At 42.8% G+C, this 15631-nt stretch overlaps 1 protein-coding gene across 4 annotated transcripts in view; it reads right to left on the bottom strand.

Annotated features, from left to right (window-relative positions):
- MAP3K12 (mitogen-activated protein kinase kinase kinase 12) overlaps positions 1-15631 on the bottom strand; it is a 231223-nt gene that overhangs the window by 16724 nt on the left and 198868 nt on the right. For all 4 annotated transcript variants that reach the window (XM_073613598.1, XM_073613599.1, XM_073613600.1 and 1 more), the window contains 4 exons: positions 13225-13341; positions 8773-8898; positions 5726-6149; positions 2921-2991 (listed from right to left, as the gene is read on the bottom strand). In XM_073613598.1, the coding sequence (XP_073469699.1) occupies positions 2921-2991; positions 5726-6149; positions 8773-8898; positions 13225-13341 (738 nt within the window). The remainder of the gene's footprint in view (positions 1-2920; positions 2992-5725; positions 6150-8772; positions 8899-13224; positions 13342-15631) is intronic.

Genomic DNA, 15631 nt, shown 5'->3' on the forward strand with positions numbered 1-15631 from the left:
TTTAACTGCCGAGCAGATGCAACAGCTGACTAAAGCCCTCCAGGCCTCTTTGAAGGCACAACAGCAAGTGAACCTGTCTCTACAGCAGCAGATAGAGGCTCTGTTAGAGAGGCAGATGGTGGCATGAGCTGATGTCTAGACCTCGCCAGCTCTTGCAAAGCACAATACGGAAACTGTCTCTGAAGGAGGAGTTGAAGCTCGCTTCTGTATCTTTGAGAGAGTTGCTGATTGTGAGATACTGTCCGTGGAGCAGTGGTATGTGCTAACACCCTTTTAAGAGGAGAGCCCCAAGAGGCCTACTGTAAAGCTGGCCATACATTATACAATTTTCTTATTCAATTTCCTTTAAATTTACCTTCAACTCTGTAGTGCAAGGGCCTGCCTGATTACCATACAAATTCAAAGTGTTTAGGTCTGACCTCATATTATATGATTTTGGTAAATGGTAAAAACCGACAATTGTACAAGTAAATTGTATAAAATATGGCCAGCCTAAGTCTTTTGTGGGAAATACAGGTCAGGGACCCAACAATAAAATGCTAATGGACAGCCATTAATCGGCTGTATATTGGCAAATTGTGCTACTTCCCACAGGTCTGAGCAGAGGGAGAGGGTATGTGAGGCGCTGGCTGGCTGTGGATAGTGTATATGTGTCATATATCAATCAACTAATATGAATTAGCAAACATTAATATTCTAAGTTGTGTATTGTGTATGTGCATGGAGTCTTTGCTTATTGTACTTGTATTGTGCTTGTACAGTTGTGCCCAAAATTTTACATACCCTGGCAGAATTTATGATTTCTTGGCAATTTTTCAGAGAATATGAATGATAACACAAAAACCTTTCTTTCACTCATGGTTAGTGTTTGGCTGAAGCCATTTATTATCAGTCAACTGTGTTTACTATTTTTAAATCATAATGGCAACAGAAACTACCCAAATGACCCTGATCAAAAGTTTACATACCCCAGTTCTTAATGCCGTGTATTGCCCCCTTTAACAACAATGACAGCTTGAAGTATTTTGTGGTATTTGTGGATGAGGCTCTTTATCTTCTCAGATGGTAAAACTGCCCATGCCTCTTAGCAAAAAAACTCCAGTTCCTGTAAATTCTTGGGCTGCCTTGCATGAACTGCACATTTGAGATCTCCCCAGAGTGGCTCAATGATATTGATGTCAGGAGACTGAGATGGCCACTCCAGAACATTCACTTTATTCTGCTGTAGCAATGACAGGTCGACTTGGCCTTGTGTTTTGCATCATTGTCCTATTGGAATGTCCAAGTACATCCCATGTGCAGCTTCCTGGCTGATGAGTGCAAATGTTCCTCCAGTATTTTTTGATAACATACTGCATTCATCTTGCCAACAATTTTGACCAAATATCCTGTGCCTTTGTAGCTCACACATCCCCAAAACATCAGTGATCCACCTCCGTGTTTCACAGTAGGAATGGTGTACCTTTCATCATAGGCCTTATTGACTCCTCTCCAAATGTAGTGTTTATGGTTGTGGCCAAAAAGCTCAATTTTGATCTCATCTCCAAATGACTTTGTGCCAGAAGGTTTGAGGCTTGTCTCTGTCCTGTTTGGCGTATTGTAAGCGGGATACTTTGTGGCATTTGCGTAGTAATGGCTTTCTTCTGGTGCCTCCTTATTGTGCAACTTGAAACAGCCACACCACATGTTTTCAGAGAGTCCTGTATTTCACCTGAAGTTATTTGTGGGTTTTTCTTTGCATCTCAAACAATTTTCCTGGCAGTTGTGGCTGAAATTTTAGTTGGTCTACCTGACCGTGGTTTGGTTTCAATAGAAACCCTCATTTTCCACTTCTTGATTAGAGTTTGAACACTGCTGACTGGCATTCTCAATTCCTTGGGGATCTTTTTATATCCCTTTCCTATTTTATACAGTTCAACTACCTTTTCCCGCAGATCATTTGACAATTCTTTTGCTTTCCCCATGACTCAGAATCCAGAAATGTCAGTGCAGCACTGGATGAAAGATGCAAGGTCTGTCAGGAGTCCAGAAACGCATTGACCTTTTATACACACACACTAATTACAAGCAAACGGATCACAGGTGAGGACTGTTACCTTTAATAGCCATTCAAACCCCTTTGTGTCAACTTGAGTGCATGTTATCAGGCCAAAATCATCAGGGTATGTAAACTTTTGATCAGGGTCATTTGGGTAGTTTCTGTTGTGATTATGATTTAAAAAGAGTAAAACACAGTTGATTGACAATAAATGGCTTCAGCTAAACACTAACCATGAGTGAAAGAAATGTTTTTGTGTCATCATTCATATTCTCTGAAAAATGGCCAAGAAATCATAAAGTCTGCCAGGGTATGTAAACTTATGAGCACAACTGTACTTAGTAATGCAGTCATGAGTTACTGGTTCCTTTATTTTAAAGCAGCTCTGTTGGTTAGATCACTGAACCCTAAAGATTATTGAATAAAATGCACTTTTTGACAGCCACTAAGGAAAAAGCCTATATATCTGAATATATATGAAATAGGGTGCTGAAATTATGGCACTATGGGGTTAATTTGCTAAAGGCAAATAGACTGTGCATTTTGCAAGAGGATTTGCTCCAGAGCTAAGTAAATAAAGTGAAGCTTCACTTTGCAAAGACTACAAATCACATGCAAGCAAACAAAACAAAAAAAAAAACAGCACTTTTGCTTGCAGGTGATTGGATGATGGAAGTCAGCAGAGCTTCCCTTTATTTACTAAGCTCCAGAGTAACTGGACTTGAAAAGTGTGCAGTCTATTTGCTTTTAGTAATTCAACCTCAATAAGTATGTAACAATGTATCATACAAAAACTATTATATTGGCACACTTTAAGTGGATTGCCCAAATCCAAAACCTTTGGCTTGTTTTTAACCATCATCTAAGACCATGATCACTTACCTTTGTTTCCTTTCCATTTCCAGCTCACTGTCCACCTCTCCTTCTTCCTCTTCAGAGGACACACCTCTCTTCTGTTAAACAAACAAATGACTTAGAATTACTTTTCAATGTTGTCTACAGACATTAGTGTAAGGCTCCATACATACAAGCATTAAAAGAAAAAACCTCATGCCCACACAGTGCTCCTCTAATGTTGGACCTTTGGGAAGGTACTCATAGTAATGGTACCTGAAGCATCATATGGGCGTTGGCACTGTGGTGTCAATTGCATTGATGGTATCCATCTGTTGGATGGAAGATTTTTTATGTAATTCGAAAATGCAAATGCACCTTGCACCCACTGCACACTAAATTTCTATTTTATAAACTACACTTGGAAAAAATCTCACACTGTGACAACTTCAAGACTCCTCACTGGTCCACCCAGACACAACCAACATACATCCAACCACTCTCACATGCCTGTAAATGCCCACCCTCTCTCGCTCACTTACTTAATGGTCTGAGAACTGCAACATTCCCAAACAAGACCTCATATTATGGAACTACAGTTTGGAGTTTTTTTAGGTTTTTTTTGTGTTTTAATATTTTTTTATTGCAGTATTTCACAAAAAAATACAAAAATTACCATAAAAAATGCATTTCATCCACAATATAAAATACTCACTGAATGGGTAATAGGTCTGAACAGTTTTAGACATAAAAGAACACATAAAAAGGGCATTCTTCAGTCATTAGAGATTGTAATCTCAATGTGGGGTGACCACAGAACTTATTCAAAATTCTAGATAATACATTTACGAGGCACTTCCCAGGCTCATTGTACATTAACCACTTCAGCCCCAGAAGGTTTTACCCCCTTAATGACCAGAGCATTTTTTGCGATTCGGCACTGCGTCGCTTTAACTGACAATTGCACGGTCGTGCGATGCTATACCCAAACAAAATTGATGCCTTTTTTCCCACAAATAGAGCTTTCTTTTGGTGGTATTTGATCACCTCTGCGGTTTTTATTTTTTGTGCTATAAACAAAAGAAGAGCGACAATTTTGAAAAAACACAATATATTTTACTTTTTGCTATAATAAATATCCCATTTTTTTTTAACTAATTTTTTCCTCAGTTTAGGACGATATGTATTCTTCTACATATTTTTGTTAAAAAAAAAATAAGTGTATATTGATTGGTTTGCGCAAAAGTTATAGTGTCTACAAAATAGGAGATAGATTTATGGCATTTTTATTATTATTATTTTTTTTACTAGTAATGGCGGTGATCAGCGATTTTATCAGAACTGCGATATTGCGGCGGACAGATCGGACACTCTTCACACATTTTTGGGACCAGTGACAATTATACAGCGATCAGTGCTATAAAAATGCACTGATTACTGTATAAGTGTCACTGGCAGGGAAGGGATCAACACTAGGGGAGATCAAGGGGTTAACTGTGTTCCCTAGGTGTGTTCTAACTGGGGGGGGGGGGACGGGGACTGACTAGGAGGAGAGAGAGATCTGTGTTCATACTTGGTATGAACACACGATCTGTCTCCTCTCCCCTGAGAGAACCGGGATCTGTGTGTTTACACACACAGATCCCAGTTTTCGCTCTGTCACGAGCGATTGTGGGTGCCCGGCGGTCATCGCGCCCGCCGGGCACTCGCATCGGCTCCGGCGCCGAGCCGCGGGTGCGCACCCTACTGGTCAAAAGGCGAACCAACGTAAGGTAACGTCGTTTCGCCCACCCGTGCCATTTTGCCGCAGTAAAACTGCGGCGGCTAGTCGGGAACCGGTTAAAGGACAGAGCAACTACTTATTGCATTTCAAGCTTAGGGTCAGCTCATAAACCCCAATGACTGGGGGGATGCACCTAATAACAACTGTATACGTTTCTTTAAAAGGACTTATACTTCCAAGAAAAGGAAGCCACCCCCCTCGTCAACCAGGAGGCGGCCTTCACACATTGAGGAAGTTGCAACACTTCTAGATTTATAGGGGATAGGCAAGGTGACCTGAGAAAAGAGAAGACAGGAAGAAAGGAAGAGCTGAAGAGGAGAGTTGGGGGGAAAAGTAGGGTATGACCCCCGGGCGCCGAGTCCCACCAACCTGAATCTTACCTAGCTTAGTCGGGTATGGATCGAGGATCTCCCGTCAGGTATTTGAGCCATGGATCCCAAACTTTCTCAAACATCCGCATTTTATCATTCAAGATCGCTGACATTCGCTCATTGAGCATAATCCAGGAAAGTTTGTGCTTGAGCTGTTCGAATGGCAAGATGGCTGATTTTCAAGATTTTGCAATAGTGATTTTTTAATATGAATATAAAGGCTATAAGATATCTCTGAGGCCTCAAAGCTGTCTCCACCTTGCAGCCAAGCAGAGTATGTCTCGGGGATTTGACAAGGTTTACTTGAATGAGAGTGTAGATAAAGTTGTACACCCTGATCCAGTAAAGCCTTACCTTAGGGCATTGCCACCAAATGTGGTACATCGTCCCCTCGTGCCCGCATCCGTGGAAATGCAGGGGAGACGCTCCCGATATATAATTTGCCAGCCTAGCTGGTACCATGTACCATCTCAAAGGCACTTTATAATTCGCTTCAACAATAGAGGTATTAATGAGAGATCTTGAGACCTCCTGAGCTTTAGAGTGCCATTCGTCCAGCTTAAGAGTCTCCTGAAGGTCTACCTCCCATTTTTCCATATAATCCTGCTTGACAGAGGCATTAGTCAAAATAGTATAGAATTCTGAAATATGCCCTCGGATTTTATCAGTCTTCTGTGAACTAAAGTTTTAAATACATACCTGGCTTCTAGTTACAGCAGCTCTGTAGAGCATTGCTGCTGGTGTCAGATGTTGTCCACCTCTAGCTGCTCTGCCTCCAGAAGTTCTTCCTGAGGGGGAGTCAGGGCTTGGTGGTCCAGGTAGTGAACGGACTGGAGAGCATTCTGCACTTTGACTGCCTCTACGAGCCTCTGCTTCCAATGGGGTACAAAGCAGATCGGGGCTGGAAGAAGATAAGGGGTGTGGGTCACGAGGTGGTGGCTGACTTTGTGGCGTTGGCTCTGGAGTCACTGCTGCCCTCAGGTTGACCATGTCTTTTGCTTTACGATAACGAGGCTTTCCCCGACGACCACGTCCTGGAGAAGGTGGCAGTTTCTGGCAACCAGATGGTGTTGAGGGGGACAGGACAAAGTCTTTAGACACTTCAGATTTCAAAATATCTGGCCTAGAAATAAAACAAAAAAAATGTAATATTGCTTTAACTAATGGTTCACTTCTCTAACTTACTGCTACTAAAAATTTCTGATGTAAACTGAGAAAGAAATCTTACTGGTGATTCCATTAAAATTAGAACCCCCATGGTTGGGTACATGATTTATCATTGTCTGCAGTATGCAGGTCAGAAAACAATGCAGCAAAGCAACCAAAATGCAACAGAGATCGTCAATATATCCTAGACTTATATCAGTGACGTAACAGGGTCCCGATGCAAGAACCCATGAAGAGCTCCCCCCCCCTGGCCAGGGCCCACGACCCCTGTAGTTCCGCCACTGGTATCTGTAGTTTTTTATTTTTGTTATTTTATTCATATATTTTTTTACAATATTTTTTTTATTATTTATTACAATTTTTTTAGGAGCCTGGCTGAGAGGCTTTGGTGAATTATCAGGGGTCTAAGCAGACATCTGATGTTCCACCTTTGAGGCAGAGAAAGGAGACTGAGGACACAGCCCTCAGCCTGTATGCTCTGGAGATGGGGTCCCTGTCCCTAGGGGAGATGTGATCCCTGTCCCTAGGCGAGATAGGATCCCCGTTCCCAGGGCAGATGAGGTTTCCATCCCCAGGGAACATGATGTCCCTTTCCCTAGGGGAGATGGGGTCCTCATCCCTAGGGGAGATAGGGTCCTCATCCCTAGGTGAGATGGGATTTCTTTTCCTAGTGGAGATAGGGTCCCTGCCCCCAGGGGATAGAGTGGGGTATGGAGTGCTGTATGAGGGAGATGGGATTGTCTCACTCACCGTGACCAAGATGCAGGGTCAGGTTGATGGAGTGTGGGTGATACTAGGAAGCATACAGCACTGCGCCCAGCTGCCCTCCAAGCTTTTATTCATGGGTTGCATCCTATACACACACACACACACAGAGTCAGTCATCTCCATTCTACACACACACACACACGCACACACAGTCATCTCCATCCTACACACATACACACAGTCATCTCCATCCTCACACACACACAGAGTCAGTCATCTCCATTCTACACACACACACACACACACACACACACACACACACACACACACAAACACACACACACAGTCATCTCCACCCTACACACATACACACAGTCATCAGCATCCTTACACACACACACACACACAGTCATCTCCATCCCACACACACACACACACACTTATCTCCATCCTACACACACACAGATTCAGTCATCTCCATCCTACACACACACACACACAAACACACACACACAGTCATCTCCACCCTACACACATACACACAGTCATCAGCATCCTTACACACACACACACACAGTCATCTCCATCCCACACACACACACTTATCTCCATCCTACACACACACACACACACAGTCAGTCATCTCCATTCTACACACACACACACACACACACAAACACACACACACAGTCATCTCCACCCTGTACACATACACACAGTCATCAGCATCTTCACACACACACACACACACACACATACACACACACACACACACACACACAGTCATCTCCATCCCATACACACACACACACTTATCTCCATCCTACACACACACACACACACACACACATAGAGTCAGTCATCTCCATACTACACACACACACACACACACAGTCATCTCCATCCTACATACACACACACACACACACAGTCAGTCATCTCCATCCTACACACACACACACAGTCATCTCCATCCTACACACACACACAGTCAGTCAGTCATCTCCATCCTACACATACAGTCATCTCCATCCTACACACACACACACACACACACACACACTTCTAGGTTTACAGGGGTAATATTTAGAGATTGCCCACCACCGAGGCGTGCAGGAGGGTGATTAGAAGGGATCCACTTCCGTTCATACAAGAATTCTGACCCCCCTCCAGGAGAAGTAGACCCCTTAACAGGAGTGCATGGGGGTAATTTGAAGGACCCCCTTCTATCTATCCAGGAATACTAACCCAACTCCAGGAGAAGGAGACCCCATAGCAAGAGGATGAGGAGTGAATGGGGGTAATTAGAAAGGACCCATCCCTACAGAAATATTGCCACTCCCAGAAGGAGACCCCTTAACAAGAGGAGTGCATTGGGGTGATTCCATCTAGGAATACTGCCCTCCCCACCAGGAGAAGAAGACCCCTGAACAGGAGCAGTGCATTGGGGTAATTAGAAGGGACCCCTCCCATCGATCCAGAAATCAATAATAGAAGATCCCTATCCAGGAATCCCCCCCCCCCCCCCCTCCAAGTAACAAAGACTTTAAGATTAGAAGGACTGCAGGGGGGTGATCAAGGGGGACCCAAACACAGACCCTCTATCACCTCCCTCCAGCAGATGGAGACAACCAGCCAAGAAAACTAAAGGCAGCAACCCCCCATGGAGAAGTTGAATGGTGTGTGCAGTGACACATTCAGAGCTGTACATATACAAAGGAGCCGCCGTCACTTCCCGGGTACAATGCAGGGGGAGGGGGTGACTCCTAGTACTGGAGTGGAGGAGGAGGAAATCCCGCACAGCCCCGCTGTGGCTGAGACGCGATAGAGGCATGGGGCTATCGCTCTTGCTGCTCCCACTACACACTAACCTCTTTCCATGTGGTGACAATTTCTGAGGTACATTTCTTTTCTTGATTAGTTTTTCCACAGTGCTTGATGGCCGGGGTTGCTGTCGCAGAATGGCTGGGTGTTTTTTCTCCAGAGTCTGTTCTCTCCTGTAAATAACAGAGGCATTTCACTAGGCATACAATGCAATGTACTTCAATGAAATCTCTTGGGAGCATAACAGGCTTTCCATTGGTTTTATTTTCTACTATACTCCTGTGGAGAATGTACTCTTTAGCACTACAGATTCATTTGGCATTCACTACATATAATAATAATGATAACAAAAAAGGTATATGACTTAAGGCTCGTACACACTATATGAAAAATGGGCGATCAATTTCATCCAAAGAATTTGCGTACGATTTTCGTATAGTGTGTACACAACTTTCGACAGCCGATTCCGAATCTTCGTACGAAAATTTCCGAAGGGACAAACTCCAAAATTTTTCTCGAATGAACGATTTTCGTTTAATGTGTACTGTTTTTGTACAATTTTCGTAAAAATCAGAAAAGACTGTGCAAGATTAGAAACAATAAACAACAACAAAAAAAGCCTTTGTCGTACCAAAATTTTCATACAAATATTCGTTCATCGGTTTGCTGTGAAACAACGAAAAAAATTGGACGATCGTTCGTCCGATTTTCTTATAGTGTGTACCCCACTTTAACACATTCTTTTTTTTCTGGACAGAAACTTCAATCTAATATCCCCAAACTACAATTCCTTTTTTGCAAACTAAGAGTTTGAATTTTTTAATTAAATATTTGGATATTATTGTATATATTTGGATTAGGACACCAAATAAACTGAGCTGTAGGCCAAAGGCCCCTTTCACACTTGTACGACTTGTCCTACAATTTGGGACTGCAAAATCGCATGACAAGTCATTCCCCATGATTTCCAATGAGTACCATTCATATCAGTACGACTTCATGTCGTGCCGACTTCAAAGTAGTCCCTGCACTACTTTGGTCTGACTTTGATCCTACTTCAGCCCATTGAATATCACTGAAGCTGGATCAAAGTCAGATCGCTGTATTAACTGACTCGACTTTGGCATGCGACTTGTGTTCTGATGATCTTGAAGGGGAACTCCACGCCAAATTAAAGAAAAAAAGCGGCATGGGTTCCCCCTCCAAGAGCTTACCAGGCCCTTCCGTCTGGTATGGATTTTAAGAAGAACACCCACGCTGAAAAAATGGCGTGGGGGTCCCCCCAAAATCCATACTAGACCCTTATCCGAGCAATATTAGTAGTGGCACACGACGCACCCAGCATTAGGGTGGGAGAGAGCGTTGAGTCAACATCAGAAGAACAGAGGGAGAAGACACCGGACAGAGGGAGAAGAACCAGAGAGGGCTAGAAGACATCAACGGAGAGCGGAGAAGACCCGGAGAGCGGAGAAGACCCGGAGAAGGGAGAAGAACCGGCAGAGGCAGAGCCCCCCCTGCCCCAAAGCACCCACCCCCCCATGTTGAGGGCATGCGGCCTGGTATGGTTCAGGGGGGGAGGGGCGCTCCCTCCTCCCCACCCCCTTTCCTGACCTGCCGGGCTGTGTGCTCAGATAAGGGTCTGGTATGGATTTAGGGGGGATCCCCACACCATTTTTTCGGCGTGGGGGTTCCCTTTAAAATCCATGCCAAAGTGAAGGACCTGGTTTGCGCTTGGAGAGGGAACCCATGCAGTTTTTTGTATTTTTTTTACATTTTGCATGGAGTTCCCCCTAAAGATTCATACCAGACAGTGCCTAGTATTGTTGGGGATCAAAGTTGGATCCCTGTTCATTGAAGTCGGACTTTAAGTTGTAGGGCAAAGTCGAATCCACAGTCGTACGAAAGGGGCCAAAGGGTTACTGAGACTATTAAAGTAAAAAATAATAAACAATATCAGAAAGTACCAGAGATACTTGTATAAAACCAACATCTAGAACATCTATCCATGCAAGGACAATAACCAGCATCTCATGTCTTGTTGAACAAGGGACATGTTGGTTCCATCCTTCTCCCTAGTTGGCTCCCTGTTACCATAGACAGACCCTTGGACACCTATCTCACCATTTGAGGACACCCAAGAACCATTAAGATAAGTTGCTCTAGATCTGAGGGGAGCATGCAAGAAAATAAAAAACAGCATTTTTGCTTGCACATGATTAGATGATGGAAATCAGCAGAGCTTTCCCCCATTTCAGAGCTTCCCCTCAGATCTAGAGCAACTGCACTTGCAGTGCACTTCTAGTGCACAGTATATTTGCCTTTAGTAAATCAACCTCTTTGTATGGCCCTTTTCACACGGGGCAGATTCCATTGCAATCAGCAGGGGATCTGTGAGCTGATCCCCTGCTGATCGGAGCAGGCAGATAACACCTCCATGTCCGCTTTGTAGAGGGAGGAAATGGACTCCACTGTCTGTTTACACGCGGCTACCTGCAATCCCCTCCGCCTGTCTCTAGGGATGAATGGACCTTTTGATCAGGTCTGCCTGAAAAACTGACAGGTGGACCTGATTGGAACACCTACCTGAAAAGGGCCTATTGCTTTTGGCTTTCATATTGTGCTTTATAAAACATATCCTAGAGCAGTGTTTCTCATCCTTTTTTCAGTCAAGGCACCCTAAAAGTTTTACAGAATGCAACAATATCCACACAACCAACGCCAGAAGTGATTTATTCTTCCAAAGCAAATACACCTTTGCACACAAGGGCAAACAGAGATGTTGTGTAGGCACCCAACATGCTTCTTATCAATCAATGACATCATGGCTAGAAGTGGCTATAAGGTTGTAGAAGGCTGTGAAGTTTGGTGCACAGTGAAAATCCGTGTCTTTGTGGAACTAACAGGTAGACTTGATTCACCCACTGGCTAGTATACAATTTTTGGGCAATTATTGGGCATTTTGCCAAGACAACCTAGTTAAAAAAAGGCTGTCTTAAGCCTCGTACACACAATCTTATTTTCAGACAGGAAATGTGTGATGACAGGCTGTCGGCGGAAAATCCGACCGTTTGCATGCTCCATCGGACAATTGTCGGATTTTCCGTGGACAAATGTTGGATGGCAGGCTTTAAAATTTTCCGCGGACAAATGTCTGTTGTAGGATTTTCCGATCGTGTGTACACAAGTCCATTGGACAAAAGTCCAAAGTACAAACATGCATGCTCTGAAACAAGGACGAGCCAGAAGCGGTCGGTCTTGTAAACTAGCGTTCGTAATGGAGAATTGACGTTCGTGACACAGCAAATTATGAAATCTCCAAATGCAGCGCACAATTCTCTTCTTCTTTAATGGGATAATGATAATGAAGCCGCTTTGCTGGTGATACTGACGGAGTTCAGCCAAACGTATTTTAAAAGGCTTTTATTTTCTAGTGATATCAAGAATAATATTATTATGCTTTTTTTTTTTTTTGGGCAAGTTACCACAACACCATTATCCTGTCGTTTTTAAGATCAAAGATACAACTTTGTTGGTGTCCCTTGTCAATTTTACATTGTATTTTTTTAAATGTAACTGCCTACTCCCAATCTGTCATTTGAAGTAAAACACATAGCCAAGTATTATTTTTTTTATTAGTCATTAAAAAAAGAAAACAAATAAAATTAGACATGCTATCTGCCAATAGAACTTAACCAAAAAGTGCATTCTATGCATCCAAAAATATAGAAAATATACCAAATCAAATCATTATTCAACCAAAAAATAAAATAAAAGCCTCATGCATGTGTCCTGCTCCTTAATATAGGGGGTCCACAATGCCAAGAGTTGGTGAAAGCAGGGGTCCGTCATCCGGAGATAATTCCGAAAATCATCCGGATAATTCTCCTGGAGCTCCCGCAGCAAAGGCATATGACATAATTGATCACGATTAATAAAGCAACCAATTTTTGGTCCAAGAAATCCTCCTCCTCCTGTTCCTGGACTGGACTTGGGTCAAAGCAATAACTCCAAGGCCACTAATAAATAAAACGTTATTTTCTCTGATTCCGCAACATGTCTGGTTGATGAACAGCCATTCAGAAACGAACTGAAAAGCATGAAATGAAAAGCGCGAACTGAAAAGCACGAATCAACACTTACCAAACTTCTACTAACACGAAATTAGCAGCAGGAGCCCAAAGGGTGGTGCTAAAGAGCTGAAAAAACACGTAGTACGTCACTACGTTCGTATTTGTTGGCCGACAATTCCTTGCCGTTTGTATGCAAGACAAAAACCAGGCACACGCCTTCGGACAAAAGTCCAAGGTTTTGTCTGCGGAAAATTCGATCGTGTGTATAAGGCTTTAGAGCAACACTGTTTGATAAATGCATCTTAGCCTTTGAAATATCCAACAGATACCCATTCATCAAGCAAAATTGTCAAGTTAAACTCATAATATATAATTACTTTGTAAAATATAATTGTGTTTCCAAACAAATTCAGATTGCTCTTTACCCACCTGAGAAGCTCCTTCTCCTTTAGCTCCAGTTGAAGCATGAGAGAATTCAGTTCCACATATAGTGTATTCGCCCTCTGTAACTTGCGTTCATAGTGTTCTCGAATATCCAGAGCATGCCTTGAAAAAAAGGTAAATGCGATCTACATTAGGGTACATAAAATTAAAAAGTACGGTATACATTTTTATTTTGTGTACTCTATGGCAAGGTTTTGCTTTCTTTTTTTTGCCAACCGTGTCCCACTGGGAAGATTTTCCTTCACTTCCTGTACTGTAGACACAGGAGGATGTGAGTAAAAATCCCTTTATACAGTTGTCACCAGAACAACGTCTCTACTGGAAGATTACCACTCTAATTTCTGTTTTGGTGATGACTCAAAAAGTTAGGATTTCCCATCACTTTCTGTACTAGAGACAATAGTCACCAGGAGAAAAAGATAAGGTATATCTCTCCAGGACACAGACAGTAATAAAAATATGACAGGTGTTCTAACCACCAAAAAACTAAAAATAAAAAACATATTTAAAAAAAAAAAAAAAAAAAATTGTTAGAAAATGTAACCATTGTGATTGTGTAGCTGCTGGTCACAACAGGCATACGGTACAAAGCCATCCTGTGGATGTACTTTAGTGTCTCTGGAACTTTGGATATTTACTAGCATTTGTGTGTATAGTTTTCTATTGTATACACTATATAGAGGCCTACATCCTGCATTTAAGAAGGAAAAGGAAAGATGCAGTATGTTGGGGATGTGTGAAGAGAGACTGGACAGACAGGTAGTTTATCTCGTGGTCAGACCTTTTGCACTCTTAAGTAGGATTGAGTCAATTGTTGTGTACACCAGCAGATTAGATTTTAGGATCACCAGTGGAAGAACCTTGACTATATCACACCAGTGGCTAGCTATTCAAAACTTTTTGCTACTAGAAGAAAAAATGTGAACACCTACAATAGCATTTCAGTTGCACGTGATCATAATTTGTTTCTCCACCCCTCCACCCTCTTCTTTCTCTTAGATCTCTTTGAGCATCTGGTGGCAGGATCTCCTGCCATGAAGTCTTAAACTGGCCACAATAATGGCAACTAGCAGGTAAGGATGTCAGAATTCTAGTCTGAAACCACCTGAGTGATCCTGCCAGAAAGATGTCACTGTACTGAACCAATCATAAGTAGCCGAGGCGGTTCCTGCCCCTCAGCTGCACGAATACATGCCTCTTTTATATCTGCAGAGGGGAATACCTCGGCTGTTTATGATTGGCATAGTACAGATGACAGCTTTTTGGTAAGATTGCTCAGGTGGGTCCAGACTAGGATCTGAACACATCTGAACTCATCCCTACTCTCAGGCAATTCAATAAACTCAACAAGCTTTTCATCACAAAAAATTATCCAATTTATCAAAGTAACCCACCAGTAACTGTATTTATTGATACCCTGAAAGCAGGCTTCTTTTCAGTTGGCAGGTAAGCTGCATATATGCAGAGACTGCTGGAGTCCCTGGGACATGGAAGAAGATAATAGGTGGTCTAACCAGGTACTTTGTATCAGAATGGACATATGTTTTGGGAGGATTGACATTTTAAATGTGAAAAGGTGAAAAACAGCCAGGTACTTGTTTTTTTTTTTTTTTTAATTTTAGCATGTGTGTAAAAAGTGAAAAATTTGGCCTGGCAGTAAAATAAAAAATAAGTAAGTTCTGAGCGAGTGAACAATGTCAGAGGGAGGAGCTGAGGTAGGTTGTATGCGGACTATTAATAAAGTTGATGGCAGAATCATATTGTAGTGTGGCCTCCATTTTTTGTTTGCATGATATATCATTACGTTTTTGTGAACCATGATGACATCTGGCACCTGGGGGGAAAACTGAGTTTATAGGAGGCCGGGAGCTGGTTATAACTGTATATCGTGGTGGTATGAAACATTACTTTTTTCACCAGTGTAGCAAGAAACAGAATCCAGAACAAGTCACTGGTAGATTTTATTGGGCCGTGTGTGGACTCCTTAGATCAGAGGTCGCCAAACTGTGGCCCGGGGGCCGAATGCGACCCTTTACTTGCCTGTATCCGGCCCTTGGGGCAATTTACCTTCCACTGACACCAACAATGGGGCACCAATTGCTGCTACTTACATCGACACTGGGGCACTATTTCTCCCATTGACACCAACTATGGAGCACCAATTCTCCCAATGACACCAACAATGGGGCACCATTTCACCCACTGATGCCAACGATGGGCCACTATTTCTCCCACTGACACCAATGATGAGGCATTATTTTTCCCACTGATGCCAATGATGGGACATTATTCCTAAAACTGACACCAATGATGGAGCACTATTTCTCCCACTTACGCCAGCGATAGGGAACCATCCCCCCCCCCCCCCCCCCCAAATACCAAAGATGCATTT

This window comes from Aquarana catesbeiana, linkage group LG02, assembly GCF_042186555.1.
Source record: "Aquarana catesbeiana isolate 2022-GZ linkage group LG02, ASM4218655v1, whole genome shotgun sequence".
Taxonomy (NCBI): Eukaryota; Metazoa; Chordata; class Amphibia; order Anura; family Ranidae; genus Aquarana; species Aquarana catesbeiana.